At 36.3% G+C, this 15153-nt stretch overlaps 2 protein-coding genes across 14 annotated transcripts in view; one reads left to right on the top strand and one right to left on the bottom strand.

Moving 5' to 3' along the window:
• Window positions 1-15153, bottom strand: part of LOC107227207 (potassium voltage-gated channel protein eag) — a 39293-nt gene that overhangs the window by 5645 nt on the left and 18495 nt on the right. For 8 of the 13 annotated variants that reach the window (XM_046743127.1, XM_046743124.1, XM_046743131.1 and 5 more), the window contains 8 exons: window positions 9745-10013; window positions 9345-9644; window positions 8873-9141; window positions 7794-8059; window positions 7421-7706; window positions 6450-6813; window positions 2723-2838; window positions 1882-1989 (listed from right to left, as the gene is read on the bottom strand). In XM_046743127.1, the coding sequence (XP_046599083.1) occupies window positions 1882-1989; window positions 2723-2838; window positions 6450-6813; window positions 7421-7706; window positions 7794-8059; window positions 8873-9141; window positions 9345-9644; window positions 9745-10013 (1978 nt within the window). The remainder of the gene's footprint in view (window positions 1-1881; window positions 1990-2722; window positions 2839-6449; window positions 6814-7420; window positions 7707-7793; window positions 8060-8872; window positions 9142-9344; window positions 9645-9744; window positions 10014-15153) is intronic. The other 5 variants (XM_046743132.1, XM_046743133.1, XM_046743135.1 and 2 more) reach the window with 3 other exon arrangements.
• Window positions 3353-6319, top strand: LOC107227208 (MTOR-associated protein MEAK7). The gene is made up of 2 exons (XM_015668285.2): window positions 3353-3793; window positions 3990-6319. Exon 2 carries the CDS (start codon window positions 3990-3992, stop codon window positions 5340-5342), a length of 1353 nt encoding a protein of 450 aa, XP_015523771.1. The 5' UTR covers window positions 3353-3793; the 3' UTR covers window positions 5343-6319.

Genomic DNA, 15153 nt, shown 5'->3' with positions numbered 1-15153 from the left:
CATTTTTTAAATCCGGTAATGATGAATAATATAATTGAGTACTGGTAGCTTCTAAGTATACAAAGACTGCCGATGCACCTTAACACTTGATATTTCGCATAGCAATCTCTAGTTCAATTACTAAAAATTAGTAACAATGTCAGTTCTCGGAACAGCTCTATTTAGTGATGATTATAGTACAAATATATCTGCAGTTATTCATTAAAATATCAGTAGAAAAGAGAAAGTTGAATCCTAGAGGGTGTCTGTCACATGCATTCCATTGTGTTTGTTAGTTAAAAGCATGGAACAAGCCGCTTGTGTCCCAGAAAGTATATCCCAATACTTTCATCATTTAAGATCTTAAAAAAGCCTTTTCTTCATTACTTGCCACTAAAAAAATTATTCACATTTTGAATAATACTTAATTCATTCGTTTGATTAATTCAGCTACTTTTAATATGTTACTAATAATTTTAAAACAAAATACATGTGTTCAGATGTGTTTCAGACAAAGAGTCAACGTTATTTTTAGAGTATGTTATATCGTTTAATTTGAATTTTATAAACACTTCGTATTTGCGATTTATGAACCCTGAAAAATAACCTGAAAATAATTCTCGTGATGATTCTGTTTAAAACTGTGTTAAAACAATTTGTAACGATGTATGAAAATCTATACAGTATAACAACGGTTATAGGTAATCGGTATAAATACAAAGTATCGGTCATCACTCAATTACACCGACTTTAATATTGAGTTCTATTCATATCATCAAAAAGTCTATAGCTACTATATTTCACTATTGTGGATGGTTGCAGTTAATATCAGCTATGTATTTTGCAGGGTGAATATCTAATCGTTATACAGAGAAAAAGGTAGTGGTTTTCTATTGTGAGCTTTCTATTCAGCTACAGTATAAGTTTCAGTTGTGTATTGAATATTCGTTTTGTTTGCTACTGGATAATTGTTCGCAAAAACCAAGGAATCTATAGACAAGTGATGAAACTTCTGATACGTTAACCAATTTAACGAGCTTCAACAAATAAGTTGGAGAGTTCATTCCTATATATGTATGTAAGGATCGTTTGAACCAATGTTGAAGATTTCATATTTTACTGTGGCCCTGTTGTACTGTTAAAATAAAAACAATCTCATAATCTCTAAGGCATATTGTACAGCAGTCTAGCATTCGAATGAGTATTAACAGTTTCCACCTTATCCTAAATACAGGATTAATTGAGTCTATAATTACAAGTATTGATAATGAATACTGTGCAGCTATACTGTCGACAGTATAAAGGGATTCCGGATTTAACATAAGATGGGAACAAGGTCTTGATTCTTGATAAACAATATTCTATCTTTTATAACAAACCATCCAAACTTCAAAGCAATGATAGATATTCGATCAGCAATGCAAAAATATTTGCAAAATGAATAGGATATACTTCATTATCAATTTTTCACACAGTGGAATGATGTTTAAAAGATTCTTTAGATGAAAATATTCAGTACTTTACAGCTTAAATGTTTTATTCTGAAGTCACACTGTGTTCTTCTATATGTTCATAATACTTAAACAAGAAATATGCAAGTGCATCTGTGTATTAGTCAGGAATTTTTAGGGAAATCGATTAAAAGATAAATTTCATCAAGAAATGCATTACTTTATTTTAAAAAAGGTTTCAATTCTAGAAATGAGATAAGCCAGTCATTGATAATAAATTTCATTGATTAGAACCAAAGACACTAATGCAGTAATAATGATAATAATGATAGTGACAGTAATAATAATAATAATGATAATGGTAATATTGAAAAACGAAATATTGAATTACGATAACGGAATATAGTATTATATAAGAATGGGAAAAATGGAAATTAATAAATGAAATTGCCTAAAACTGGGCCATGGTGGTAGTACGTTGACAGTGAGCTCCTCGTCTGAATCCTGATGATGACAGGTCACCATCTTTGTCATTAGGGGTTCTCCATCCGTCTTGAATCTTTTCAGGGCCAGCGCAACAATCGACAATCACATAAAGAAATACCCACGTGTTTTACATATGTCATGCCAATGACGAGATGTTCAAACTTACGCTACAAACTTATGATTTCTTTAGTAAGTTACGATTTAGAACATCGTTCTCTGTAAAATAATTGTCACAGTAATTCAACACATGTTATACGGAATTTTCATTCAAGTACAACGACCAGATTGTTTTAGCACTGTTTTGTCCAATTTAAATATGTATTTATACCTACACAATTTGATGAATGTATAACAAGACTAACTACTGGGAATGAGTTGTGTCACAAATTTTGTGACAATACTAAGAAACTGAAAGTGGATTTGATAAATGATATTCGTCATTCCTTTTTTAATGGTAGAGTTAATAATTTTTTACCGAATTTAGAGTGTGGAGAAACTTATTTTACTGTCATCAGTTTTGAGACTGCAAAAGGAATACTAAATATTACATGTATGTATTATGGGATAAAATTAATTTGGTAGGCGAGCTTTCAGGATTAATGGTGTAATATAATTTCGGACATGATAGGCTTGTGTATTATGTATCATTGTCATTAATTTGAGGAGAATGAACGACGTGATTATACCATATGTTATGCATTTACCAGTTTAGTTTCCAATCAGACAAGTGATATAATATTAAACATTACAAGATGTACATGTAGAGTTAAATAGACTTGCTATAAATCAATCATTGAGCGTCTCACCTTGAAAAAATCTTTCGAACAAGATGATCTTGTGTTTGGTCCAACTGCGGTTCATTTTTCCTACGTTCAGCGAGTTCTTTCTCACGTCGTACATCAGCCACCTTTCGGAAGATCAGCTAAAATCATAAAACATTAATTTGTGATATTTACATAGCGGAAAATACAAAGATTTTTGGCTCAATTGCGATTATATTGCGTCGGACAGATCTTATCGAACCTCTGATAGTATCAAAGAAACTCAATGTATTTAGCCATCAAGTGAAAATCTGAGAATGATGTGAACCAAATTAAACCCAATGATTAGGAGCGTGACATCACATTGAAAGACTTGTACTCTGAAATTAAGAATGTTTGTAATAAATCGAGGTAAATATAATTCTTGGGGAAGTGAAACCGATGTGTTACCAAGATAAATTTCAAATAGGTTTTATCAGTTTGATATGCATTATTGTATATAAATTACGATCATTCATCATTTCTATCGTAATCGTGGATGAAGACTGACGATTATTTTCGGTAATCGCTGATACACCGGTGTATCGTAACTAACGAATTTTAATTGATTGATTCGTTAGGTTTATTGTGATATCCGATAATAGCCGAAAAATGTAAGTTATCGCCGACGCGTCAAGTCAACTGACAAGAGGCGGCGATCGAGATAAAATTAAACGAACAAAGTATCTGGTATCGGTCGATCATCACGTATCAAGTATGGGGGCTGCTTTTGCTCTCGGTTAATTATTTATTAGCCGGGAGCCTTGAGGAGCTTCGCAGACCAAAATTGGCTAGAAGCGGTGAGGCGATGACCTGCGGTCATGCGCATTGTCGGCAGTCAATAGTTCGCGAATCCGGGTTATAACCTCAAAGGATTTATTTATCTTGACATTAGTGGTTTCAGTGAAACGACCGTATTCACGTTTACTTTGACATAAAGTAACCATGTGATGTGTCAGCTGATCGCCCATACCATTGTTTGTTAAAATAAACAAAGCAACAATTCGGTTTCATTCAAGACTGCCAAGTTTCGTGCTAGTTGAATTTTTTCACGGATTCGCGAGGGTCGACGAAAAGGTTCGCTAATTCTTGTATTACTCTTTAAGCCGGCCAGTTTTAATTGCCCAACTGTTGAAGAAGAAATTTACCTAGTCTTAGATCTGTTAAATTTTTTTAAATAAACAGAATTTGGGGATAACCCTAAATTCATACGTTATTTAATATAAGATTGAAACTGATCTTCGCACATAGAAATGTTCTTTAAACTTTGCAGATGGGTCACGGAACCAGTCGGTCGTCTCAGTCGGGAAATATTCTATCAGCGGAGGAGCAGAGCTTGGTAGAGAATTTATTTAAATCAATGTCAAGAAGTTCTGGATCGATAAAAAGAGAGGATGTTTTTAAGCACTGGTCGACACATCTGGATGATTATTTGCTGCAGTTTGTTGTAAAATTTTTGTGCCATGAACCGGGAAAAAAATTGTCCGCGATAAATGGGGAGAATTTTGGTCGGCTTTATGTCTTTGCAGTTAGAGGTAGCGCCGACGAGCGTGCGACATTGATATTCAAAGGATTTTCGGAGAATGAACAAAAGTATGAAATACCTAAGGCTTGCTTTCTCCAGTACGTCGAGGCGACGGTAAATTCGTATTTGAGATTACAGAAGAATAGTGGTAACCCTCATTATAACAGCTGGAGTTTGATCGGCTGCGCAATAAATACTCGAAGGATAAATCTCTACTCTCAAAGTCTTTGCGAAGGTTTGGGAAATAACGAAGATATCATAACGTCTGATGAACTGGAGAACTGGTTCTCTCAGGCAGCTAATTTCAAATCAATCCAATCACACGTTTTCAAAAATTTGTTTCTCATATCGCAAAAAAAGGGGGATAAGAATACTAGCTTAAAAATCAATGACCTTAATTTGATGCCCGTTTGCAGAGGCTTGGAAAATATACCTCATTTTCCAAGCATCCTGGGACTTAGCGATGTTTTATTTTTGAATCTAAGCCTTCCGCATGAGTTGAGAAACGAATGGCGATTTTTATTCTCAAGCCAGATACACGGGGAATCATTCTCCACCATGTTAGGTCGAATTTCTATGCAAGGCGCAACACTGCTCATAATACAAGACACGGAAAATCATGTATTTGGAGGATTTGCGCCGGATAATTGGTCTCTGAGTCCGAATTTTACTGGCAATGACAGTTGTTATCTTTTTAAACTCGAACCAAAGATAATGACGTTTTCAGCAACAGGATATAACAATCATTATCAGTACTTGAATTTGCATCAGCAAACCATGCCTAATGGTTTACTAATGGGTGGCCAATTCAACTATCCTGGACTTTGGTTGGATTGTGAATATGGTACGGGAAAATCTAGTGTTTCTTGTACAACTTTTCAGAATTATTCACAACTCAGTGGATCAGAAAATTTCACAATTAAACATTGTGAAGTTTGGGGCGTTGGGCCATTGCCTGAGACAGATGAAAATGAGAGGGGTGATTCAATATTGGATCAAGATCCCGCAGCCAAAGTTATCCTGGAATTAGCTGGGCGAACTTTACATAGCGAGGGACTTAGAGATAAGAAACGGGATAAGAGCGGTAATTTTGTTAACTAAGATCTCAGACTATGATAAGAACGAAAATAACTGAAATAATAATTCTGGCTATTTACGAAACTGCACACTCCTATTATTCGGGTAATATAAATTACCATAATTTACAAAGTAAATTAAGCAAGATATATCAATTTTGATCTTTTCATTTTTAGAAATAATTAGTGAGTAATGCCAAAGAATGTGAGATCATTTTATCTCTGTTGCAATATATAAAGAATACATGCAATACCTCAATGGCCTAATTCAATATGAGATAAGTAATGGAATCCAGAAGTCGATGAGGATTAACATTATTGTACATTTTCCAGTACGTTTGTTTTTTAACACTTGAATGTGATTTAACGACTTTAAATTATTGTGCGTGTTCGGTTACAAGGATTTTTGTGTAAATATACATATTAAGTCACTGTTTTAGAAATATAGACTGTTTATAGCTTTAAGTGCGAATTTAACATTTTATATAACTTTATGTCATTGTTATGGATATCTGCTTTCGACTGTAATATGTTTAATCTATTCTCAATTTCAATCTTTAAGAGGTTTAAAAACTTTTTTTAATGTATTGTTACTATACTGTCTGTTACTGTATTATAAAATAAAATATAGTTAATTTTTCTTTGAGAAGTCTGTTTGCTTGGTGTTAACTAATTCCACTAATTCGGCCTGATTTGCCATGTCGTTAATATGGTATAACTGTTAATTATAAGTGATTTGTATACAATGAAATCCATATAATACTCAACATATCAGGGGGAAAGCAATATGCGAGAAAAGAAAAACAATGCAATTGCAATGAAAAAAACTAACATTCTTAAGAAACATGCCGATGAGACATGACACACGCACAAATTTTTTTACAAAATTTTTTTCTTCAATAATAGGCATAATGGTGATTTAAGAAAGAACATTTACTTGTAGCCGATCATTACCGTCTTTTGATATTGTTGAGCCTGATTATTAAAATGAATGAAATAAAATTCAAATCGTTGTATAATATGTATTTTATCCATTCCCTCAGAAAATATTTGAGAAATCGAAATAAGTCCTGCATCCTGGGGTCATTATTTATGCGCAAGATTTGTGAAGATGACATATTGTTCGACTTACCCGATGACGAAGGTTGTAGGTGAGGACGAGATTACGAGCAAACGAGTTTGCGAATGCTTGGTAAAAGTCGAGGACCTCCAGCAGTCTGTCACGTTTGATGGTGTGGAGATCACAGTACGTCAAAGCTCTAACATTGGCCGCGCTCTGACCGATGGCAGAATCTTTCCAAAAGCTGTCGCCAAAGACGTCTCCTTTGCCGAGAATCGCGACTACCTCGTCGTCCTGTATCACCTCCAGGCTCCCGGTTACGATGAAGCATAGAGAGTCTATGGATTCGCCAGTGTGGTACAAGAGGTCCCCTGGTGCACTATGTGACATCGTGAAGTGCATAGCGAGAGCTCTTAAACAGCCATCAGAGGCCAGTCTGCAACGTACGAAACCTTAAACTGAAACAAGATGTATAGGTGCAGCAACCAGAAGGGTTTGCAAGATTAACTGTAAGTAACACCATTTGGTTGACGCTGTACTATTATGCTCGCAGTTTAAAAATTAAAACTTTCCTAAATATTTTGATGAGAGCATACTGAAATCATGTGGAAGTTGGGGTTTCAGTTAAGTCTGAAAATTAAGTTGTAACAATGAAATTGATTTTGAGAGTTGGGTCAGGTAAAAGTATTCTTCAAAATTGTCAAAACAAAGCATTTAAGAGTTCTCTCACTTATAAGCTTGTTTTCTTCAAGCTGTTCTTCTGACTGATGTACTATGTTAGGGCAATATTTGTTCTCGTTTACTCGCCGATAGTTTAAATTGATTTAGAAATATTATGCTATGTACAATCCATTGTCTCATTTGTACCCGGATCAAACGCTCTACTTATGAAACGAGTTTCAGGATAATTCGTGTCTCAAAGCGAAGACAAATGCAGACGTTTCATTAGCCAGAGTAATTTTCTACCATCAAAAATTTTTCACTTCAGGTAACTGTCCCTGCGACATTGAATCGTGGCATTGTCTTGGTATGTATTTATTTACCTGAAGGCTGGGTGTTCGTTGAAGACCTTTCTATTTAAATGAACGCAAATATCTGCCTTCATATCCTTGGGACAGTAATTAAGAACCTTATCAGTGTCAAGCCCTTTGGTCATGGCCCACGTGCTGACGACGTAGTCCATAACTCGTTCACTAAGCGCTTTCGGTACCTCATGAAGTTTCATGAATTCCCTAACGTTGTTTAACATATCGTGATACTTTGCTGTTGCCGACGTCATCTGCTGGATTATGGTCGTTACATGCCCAAATATTGTAGCATACAGAAGAGCTGGAAATATCAGAACACTGTTATGAAAATCAGATTTGATCACGCTGCATTGAAATAATTAATTTTCGTCAATAGTTTCATTCGTACCAGCGATGATCATCATGCAAATGGTGAAAATTTTCTCATTATCAGTTTCTGCTGCGACATTTCCAAAGCCCACCGACGTCATGCAGGTCATTGTGAAGTACAAGGCAGTAACGTACATTGTACGTCTCGCGGGACCAGCTATTAATTCTGGTGTAGCGCTTGCATTTGACCACAAATAGCTGTAGGGTGACTGTGTAACATTAGCCAGTTTCCACAGCCAAGAATATTGCACACCAGCATCAGCATCGGATCTCCCTATAGAATACCTGCAATCAAAACCATAAGTATTAACCAAGAAATATGAAGCGTACCATAGATTTATTCAAATCTTGTATTTATATACAGAGTTTAGAATATCGGCTGAAGAATTCTTACTGAACCTTCTTAAGAGTCCTGATGCAACTAATAAACAGCATGTATCGAAATGCGAATTTAATTTTTTGATGGTACATACTGCTTCAATATACATATATCTAGTTTGTAGATGCAAGCAATGAATATTGCCGTGATCATATTTTCAACTCATTCATAAAATCTATAAATGAAATCACACTGTGTTTGCTAATACAAATAATAGTTATAAAATAATAAATTAAACAATTGGATCAATACTAAATACCTAATCAAGCAAGCCTGAAAGGTCAAATACTTTGTAGTACCTGATAAAATAATAAATTGGATTATAAATATGAGTTAATGTACCATGCAGAGTAAGATCAAGTTATAATATCAGGGTAATATCCTTTGCATAGACCAGGCATCTCGCAAAATTCGAACACAGCGGTGTTTGAATTAAAAAAAAATTACTAGTCACCACTGTAATCACTGCTGTATGATACATTAAAAACAATTGGAACAGCGAACAAGTCATATGTAACTTGATACGATATAAAAAGCATTGCGTTTGTTTAAGCAATTTTGCCAAGCAATTATTCTAAAGTGATTAGATTTAGCTAGGCTATGCACTAAAGTAAATTTACCAGAATGATTAGATACGTTAAATGTTATTGTTCAGAATAAATAGATGAGTTATCAACCTTTTAGACTACTCGGGAAACATGTACACAGTGTGAAATCACCTTAAAGTGACGTACCAAATGCAGGCGAGCCAATGGGCAACCAGCATGTAAAAACAGAGTAGCAAAATTAGCATTGCTGCTCCGTACTCCAAGTAACGATCAAGTTTCCTCACAACACGTCCTAATCGCAAGAGTCGTACAACTTTTAGGGCAGAAAACAAGCTGCCTATCCCATCTTCGTCGTGGTCAAACGCGTTGAATACGTCGTAAGGTAAACAGCTTAGCAAATCTATTATGAACCATGACTTCAAATAATTCATCCGTATTACCTAAACAATAAACAAAACAAATTGCAATCATTTCCGATAGCTTTTTTTCAAAATCCTTACCATACTAACTGCGTAACGCATAAAACGAATTTATAGAAATATTTGCAAGAAAAGAATCGACAAGTTGTGGGATCATTTAACTACAGCGAAAAGATGAAAATTTGATATTTACACAACACATGACGGCAAAAAAAGATATGTACCTTCGGATCCGAGACCACCTCACCACCAGCACCGACGAATGTTGTGTGAAAATTTAAAACGATATCAATAAAGAAAATGACATCAACTATACTGTCGACAACCAGTAGGGAAACATCCTCGCTGGTTTTGTTCTTAAATGCAACGTTGTATGGAACCATGATCGCAGTATAGAATGTGAGACAGAGAATGATCCAATCCCAGATAGCTTTAAAGGCGCAGTAATGTAGCAAAATATGTGGAGGTGTTTTGGGAGCTTCTTGGCGATACTGTGGCATGACGTCACCACTGAGGGACATCATCTGAAAAGAAATAAACAAACAGCGAGTGTTAGCAAGATTGTATCTTTTCCTTTTTTTTATCGGGAGAGAGTCATTGTTAAGTATTATTTGATTCACTTACATGTGCCAAGTGCGATTGCTTGGCTGTAGTTGGCAGTGCTGTGTCTTTGAGGACAGGGAGATGCGAGCTGAACTGTGAAACGAGAACAGATCTGGACCTGGTGACGGAGCGTGCGAGCTTTGCAAACTTTGATAATCCACCCTTGGTGTCGTCCGTTTCTATGGGCTGTTTGAGCGCGGTGATATCCCGAAATGTCAGGAGAAACAGGACGACCAGATCTCGTTCGTTTTTGATTGGTGCGATTTGCAGTAAAAGCCATAGCGGTGTCTCTGCATATCATAATCACAGTATTATCAACTAAACCGAAATAGGCATGTACCTACAGAGCCAAAAGATTCTAGCTTTCCTATTACCAATACCCATACGTTTATAGTAAGAGATATGAAGAAGATACCATCTAAGCTTTGAACTATTCACGTACTATTCTAAATATATAAAGATAAAAAGATAATTATCATCGATGGAACATTCACGACCAGCATGCAGCGACCGGAAGTATTAAAACCTCACGTCATGTGACGATAATAATTCATCTATACGTAAATCGTCGTAGCAGTTATTACTTATCGTATACTACATGCCGAGGCTAGCGTAGAGCATAGATACCTAATTACAAAGGACAGTGCCGTTGAATTTATATATGTACAAGTAGTATTAATGACTAAATTTATAGTTGGGTACTTGAGCCGAGTGAAAAGCACGGTTTGAAACTAGGAGTTCTCATCATAGTAGTATAAAAACAACTACTGTTTGTGAGCTAAAGGTTAATTAGAGAGTTTCAAGCGTCAACTTACGTACTCTGTAATACCGTAAAGAACAATGGGGAAATTCGGTGTTCCGGTGGTTTCGCAAGAACGATGAGGGTGGAAGTTACGCGATGTCCTTCCCGGTTCTTACTTCGGCACTTTGGATCTTTTTCTTTTCCATTTTATATAAAGCTTACCCCTCCGGGACAACAGAGTTTTATAACCCATCGCTGAACATGAATCACCGCAGTTCGCGACCCTTCGACACCCCGGAATATACGACATTAATTTTCGATCAGCTAGCCCTAGACCGGAGTTGTTTTACAATCACAATTTTATTTCACGGAATCGGGGTGAATTTTTCAACGCCGAATTCCCTCCCGACCGATGTCTCAGTCTCCACTTCACTGACTCGAAATTTCGAACTTTTACCTAGCTTGATCACCTGACATCACACCTAGCAGCACCTACTAGTAACTAGTGCTAATTGGTTGGAAAAATGACGCCTAGTCGATAACGTTAGAATTGTTAATTTGCTAGTCCGGTTGCCGTCGGTCAGGAGTCTTTCAATTTAATTGTAAGTTAATATAAGTATTAACTCGATAAGGATAGAATTGTTAATCGCTAGTCGGGTTGTCAATAATCAAGAGTTTTTCATCCGAGGATATAAAATTCAACTCGATTTTTCAAATACTAATCAAAACAGAAAACAATCACCGGTAAAATTTAGATCTCACAATGCGTTTGTAGAAATAATTCAGCCAAGTTTAGTTTTCTGACTGGGTATAACATATTTATAAAATACCTATAATTCGGAAAATTATATTGTACAGTGTCCAGATAAATATTAGTACTCGAACGAAATTTAATGATTAACTCAGTGTAATTGGGTGTAAGTAGTGATGTCAACGGCTTTCCGGTTTACAGGTTTTTGTGAGGGGACGCGTCAACTGTCAAAATGTCAACTGTTAAGTACAGTGTAACGACCGTAAAATCTGCAATCTAATTAGGCTCGGGTCAGCGCGAAATCCCTTGTATAAGATTTGTAGCCTGTGGAGTGAATAAACTTAAATTTGCAGGTGTAAAACCGAGGGTAGACACCCAATTACGCATATACCTACCTAGATACCATGTAAATGCGATTGATAGTCTATGCATAGCGATCTGGAAGTAAAACTTTATGGCTCTCAGGTACATTGAAATATAAATATAGAAGTTTGTCAAAAAGATTATCTAAACAGAGTATAGCGTTACAAAGTTAACTTAGAAGTCCATAATAATCCATGCATATCTTTGTCACAAGAGAAACGGAAGATTCAGACGGAATAAATATGAGCATTTATAATGCAGAACGTAAGATATATATAGATCATATGTAGGTATTTATAGACGGTGCGAAAGTTGAAATCTGTTGCACAGGTGGCGCCAGGTTCAAAAGGGTTTCAGTCGTTGTCACCAGCCGTTGTTACTAGGAAATTAACAATTGGACCAACTCGATCTCGGATTTGATACCTGAACTTGCTTCTATAGTGGCAAAATAATTCTTGGAATTGTTCGCTTTTATGCTTATAAAATTATACATTACAAGTTTCTTCGATGCAATAGTTCCGTCGACATTCGGCTGATTACAAAGAGCAAGACCAGATAAGTCTTTCGCAGATACAAAAGATTTTTAAGCATGTTTAGTTTGCATCAACTGGCCAAATAGGTAAGAGATAGGTACAATATTCTATTTCCAAGTTCTACATATCTGTTCCAGACATTGGTCAGATAAGACACAATGAATAATATATATAAGTTTGTAAAAAATTCACTGACTCGTTGAAATTTGATGCGAGCAGCTAGAAGAGACACTATGGAAATGCAGATGCGTGAATGATTTAATTACAGTCAACAGTAAATTCATCGTCGAGCAAATTCCAATAAAGTATTAGTCAATGATATTATTTTCAGACGGTTCTACTTTTTTCTAGCTTCAAATTTTCTTTTCGTTTTTTTTTTTTTCACTAACAAAAAGTCGACTCAAAGCGCTTTGTTGTTGGTTAAAAAAAAATAACTAAAAAAATATGTCGTTCACCCCAAAATCATCGTCATACGTTAAAAATACACCATCTATCAAATGCTTGTATAAAAATTGTGGTGAGGTAATACGTAGCAAAGAATCCTAGAAGAAAGGATCGGTGAGTGAGATATTCTTCTATACATAAGTTAGTGCACCGTCTCTGAAAATTCTACGTGCCTTGCCTACATGAGGTACAACGACGCATGAAATCGATGTTTTTTATAAGGTCATATCATTACAATGCAAATGATCAAAGTCGCGACGTATAATACGCGAATATGCGCCTACGCGTGTACAGATAATATTCCTATGTATCGGTAGGCGGTTATATACAAATGTACGCGCACACGTGTACCTATGTGCAAATGAACTGGCAATGAACTGAATCTGAAATCATCTGGTTAGCATTACCAGGTCTACGAAGCACTCTAGGTAGCTATGTGCTTTTCACTACTATATAATAGTGTAAATATACCTATGAATCTGTGTGATAATAAATGTACAGTTAGTTTTTTTTATGTCATATACATACAGGTATGGACATTAGGTTAAAAGCATGCAAAATGCATTAAGCGATTGTATAAAGGGGCTAATTAAATATAACGTAGTGAGTAATAAATATAACTATGATAATTAATAAAGCAATTGAATTATAAAGTTAGTATGTATAAGGGATAGTTGATACCTAGATATAATATAATATAATATGGTTCTATGATGTTTGCGAAATGTGAGGGTTTAGTATATCAGTAATATTGTTAGGGTGTAATTACACGAATTCAGTTTATTTACGAATTAGTTTAGGCTTTCATTTTGTACAATGCCACTCGAGCTGGTTAATTGACGTGGATAAAAACGGGTAGGTTGGTTGATTATTTTTCTTTTTCAACTCCAGGTCTCTTTGAATTGGAGCGAATTTTTTTATTAGATCAAAATGCAGCAAGATTTTACATCATTTTTCATTGCAGGCTATAGTCATCACTCATTTCGATAATTTGTAGGTTTGGCGTTGTTAGATCATTAGAAAGACTAGTACAATAATGTTAAAGTAGTGACCGCGTTTTACTGTTTTTCGGGAACTCAAACGATATGTAGGGATCTGTGTTAAACTCAAGCGTTCTTTTTCAAAGAGACTGCAACGGCTAACACACAGAACAAAGTGAAAAGTACGTTCATACGCGATTTCTAGTGAATTTATTGTCGGATTGCTTTGTCGAATATACTAACATAAATCGAGGATATAGCTGCAGTTTAGTTACGTGTTGCTTGTTTGATCGTCCAGTCAGTTTGCGCAGCGTAACAAATTCGACTGGTTTTCACGTCAAAGGCAGAACAATTGTGCAGCATATCCGCAGTGCAACATACATCTATAATTCGAGCGAGTCGAACGATTCAACGAACAAATTAAATGTAGCAGACTAACGTTTTTTCCTTCAGATATAGGATTACATATACATACATGTGTATGTTCGAGGCCGGCGATAATTGGGAGACGAAAAGTGCCGACGAGTATGATAATATAACGCATCAGCGACGATAATTCTTTGGTAAATAAGCATACTCGGACGATTATAATCTTGGTATAACATACAGGTGTGATGTGCAGGTAAAAAAGTCTGCTCGGCAATTTGAATAGCGAAAAGAAATTTTACAGTTCAAACAATAATACGGTGGCGATAACGTTACACATTTAAATTGTTCGTTCTGGGAGGGATGAAAAAATGACGAGAAAGAAGAAAGAATTTAAAAAAATGTGTAATAAAGGTGGATAAAAATTTTCCCACGGGAATTTTTCCACCTGTAAGACAAAAACGCGAACTCCCCGGCGCATAAAATGTGATGCTGCACGGGCGAATATCGACACCCACGCCCAGATGCTGTATACTACACAATCTGTAATACCGGGTTGCGCTATTTAATTTCATGGCACGAAGCAGTAGAACAGCAAGGTGTTCCCAGGGGCGAAAGGTGAGACGGTCCAATTTCAGAAAGCGGGGAAAAATAGGAGCTGGAAAACCGTTGGGTGTTGTGCATTATGTATCACGTATAGGTGTATTACACGGTGCACATCTCTGCCTGAGCGGTAGCAACAGCAGCTGTATAAAGAAAATCGAGCGAAGAGGACCGGAACTCATCACGACTCGGCTCTGTCTTCCTCTCACTCCACTTCCACTTCACTCCTCGGCTCGGCAAATTTCACCCTCTCAGGTTTGCTCAATTAGGTCGTTTCGCACCGCCAGCCGGATACAGTGCTCTGTCAATACGGAGCTGATGCAGCTAGCTGTATGTCGTGAGATTACGTAGATGCGCAACGTGAGAACCCCTAATTATAGGCAATTCAGGCTACACATACACTCTGAACAGAGTTCCGAGTTTCCCATTTTTTTTTTTATCGAAACAGCTAGCGCGCGAAACTCCGAGTTCCTCGGAGTGGACTTGTACCCCCAGTTGCCTATAATTAGGCATCCTTATGATCGGCGTCTACCTAATGTCACGCTATACATATAGAGAGTGTCGCATCGCCGTGGAGTTTGAGATTTTCATACAGAACTGAGTCCAGACAACGTTCACTATTCCACGCAAAAGTTCATGCAATCCTTT

The sequence above is a fragment of the Neodiprion lecontei genome, chromosome 6 (assembly GCF_021901455.1).
Source record: "Neodiprion lecontei isolate iyNeoLeco1 chromosome 6, iyNeoLeco1.1, whole genome shotgun sequence".
In the NCBI taxonomy this organism is placed as follows: Eukaryota; Metazoa; Arthropoda; class Insecta; order Hymenoptera; family Diprionidae; genus Neodiprion; species Neodiprion lecontei.
This window is presented reverse-complemented; position numbering and strand designations above follow the sequence as displayed.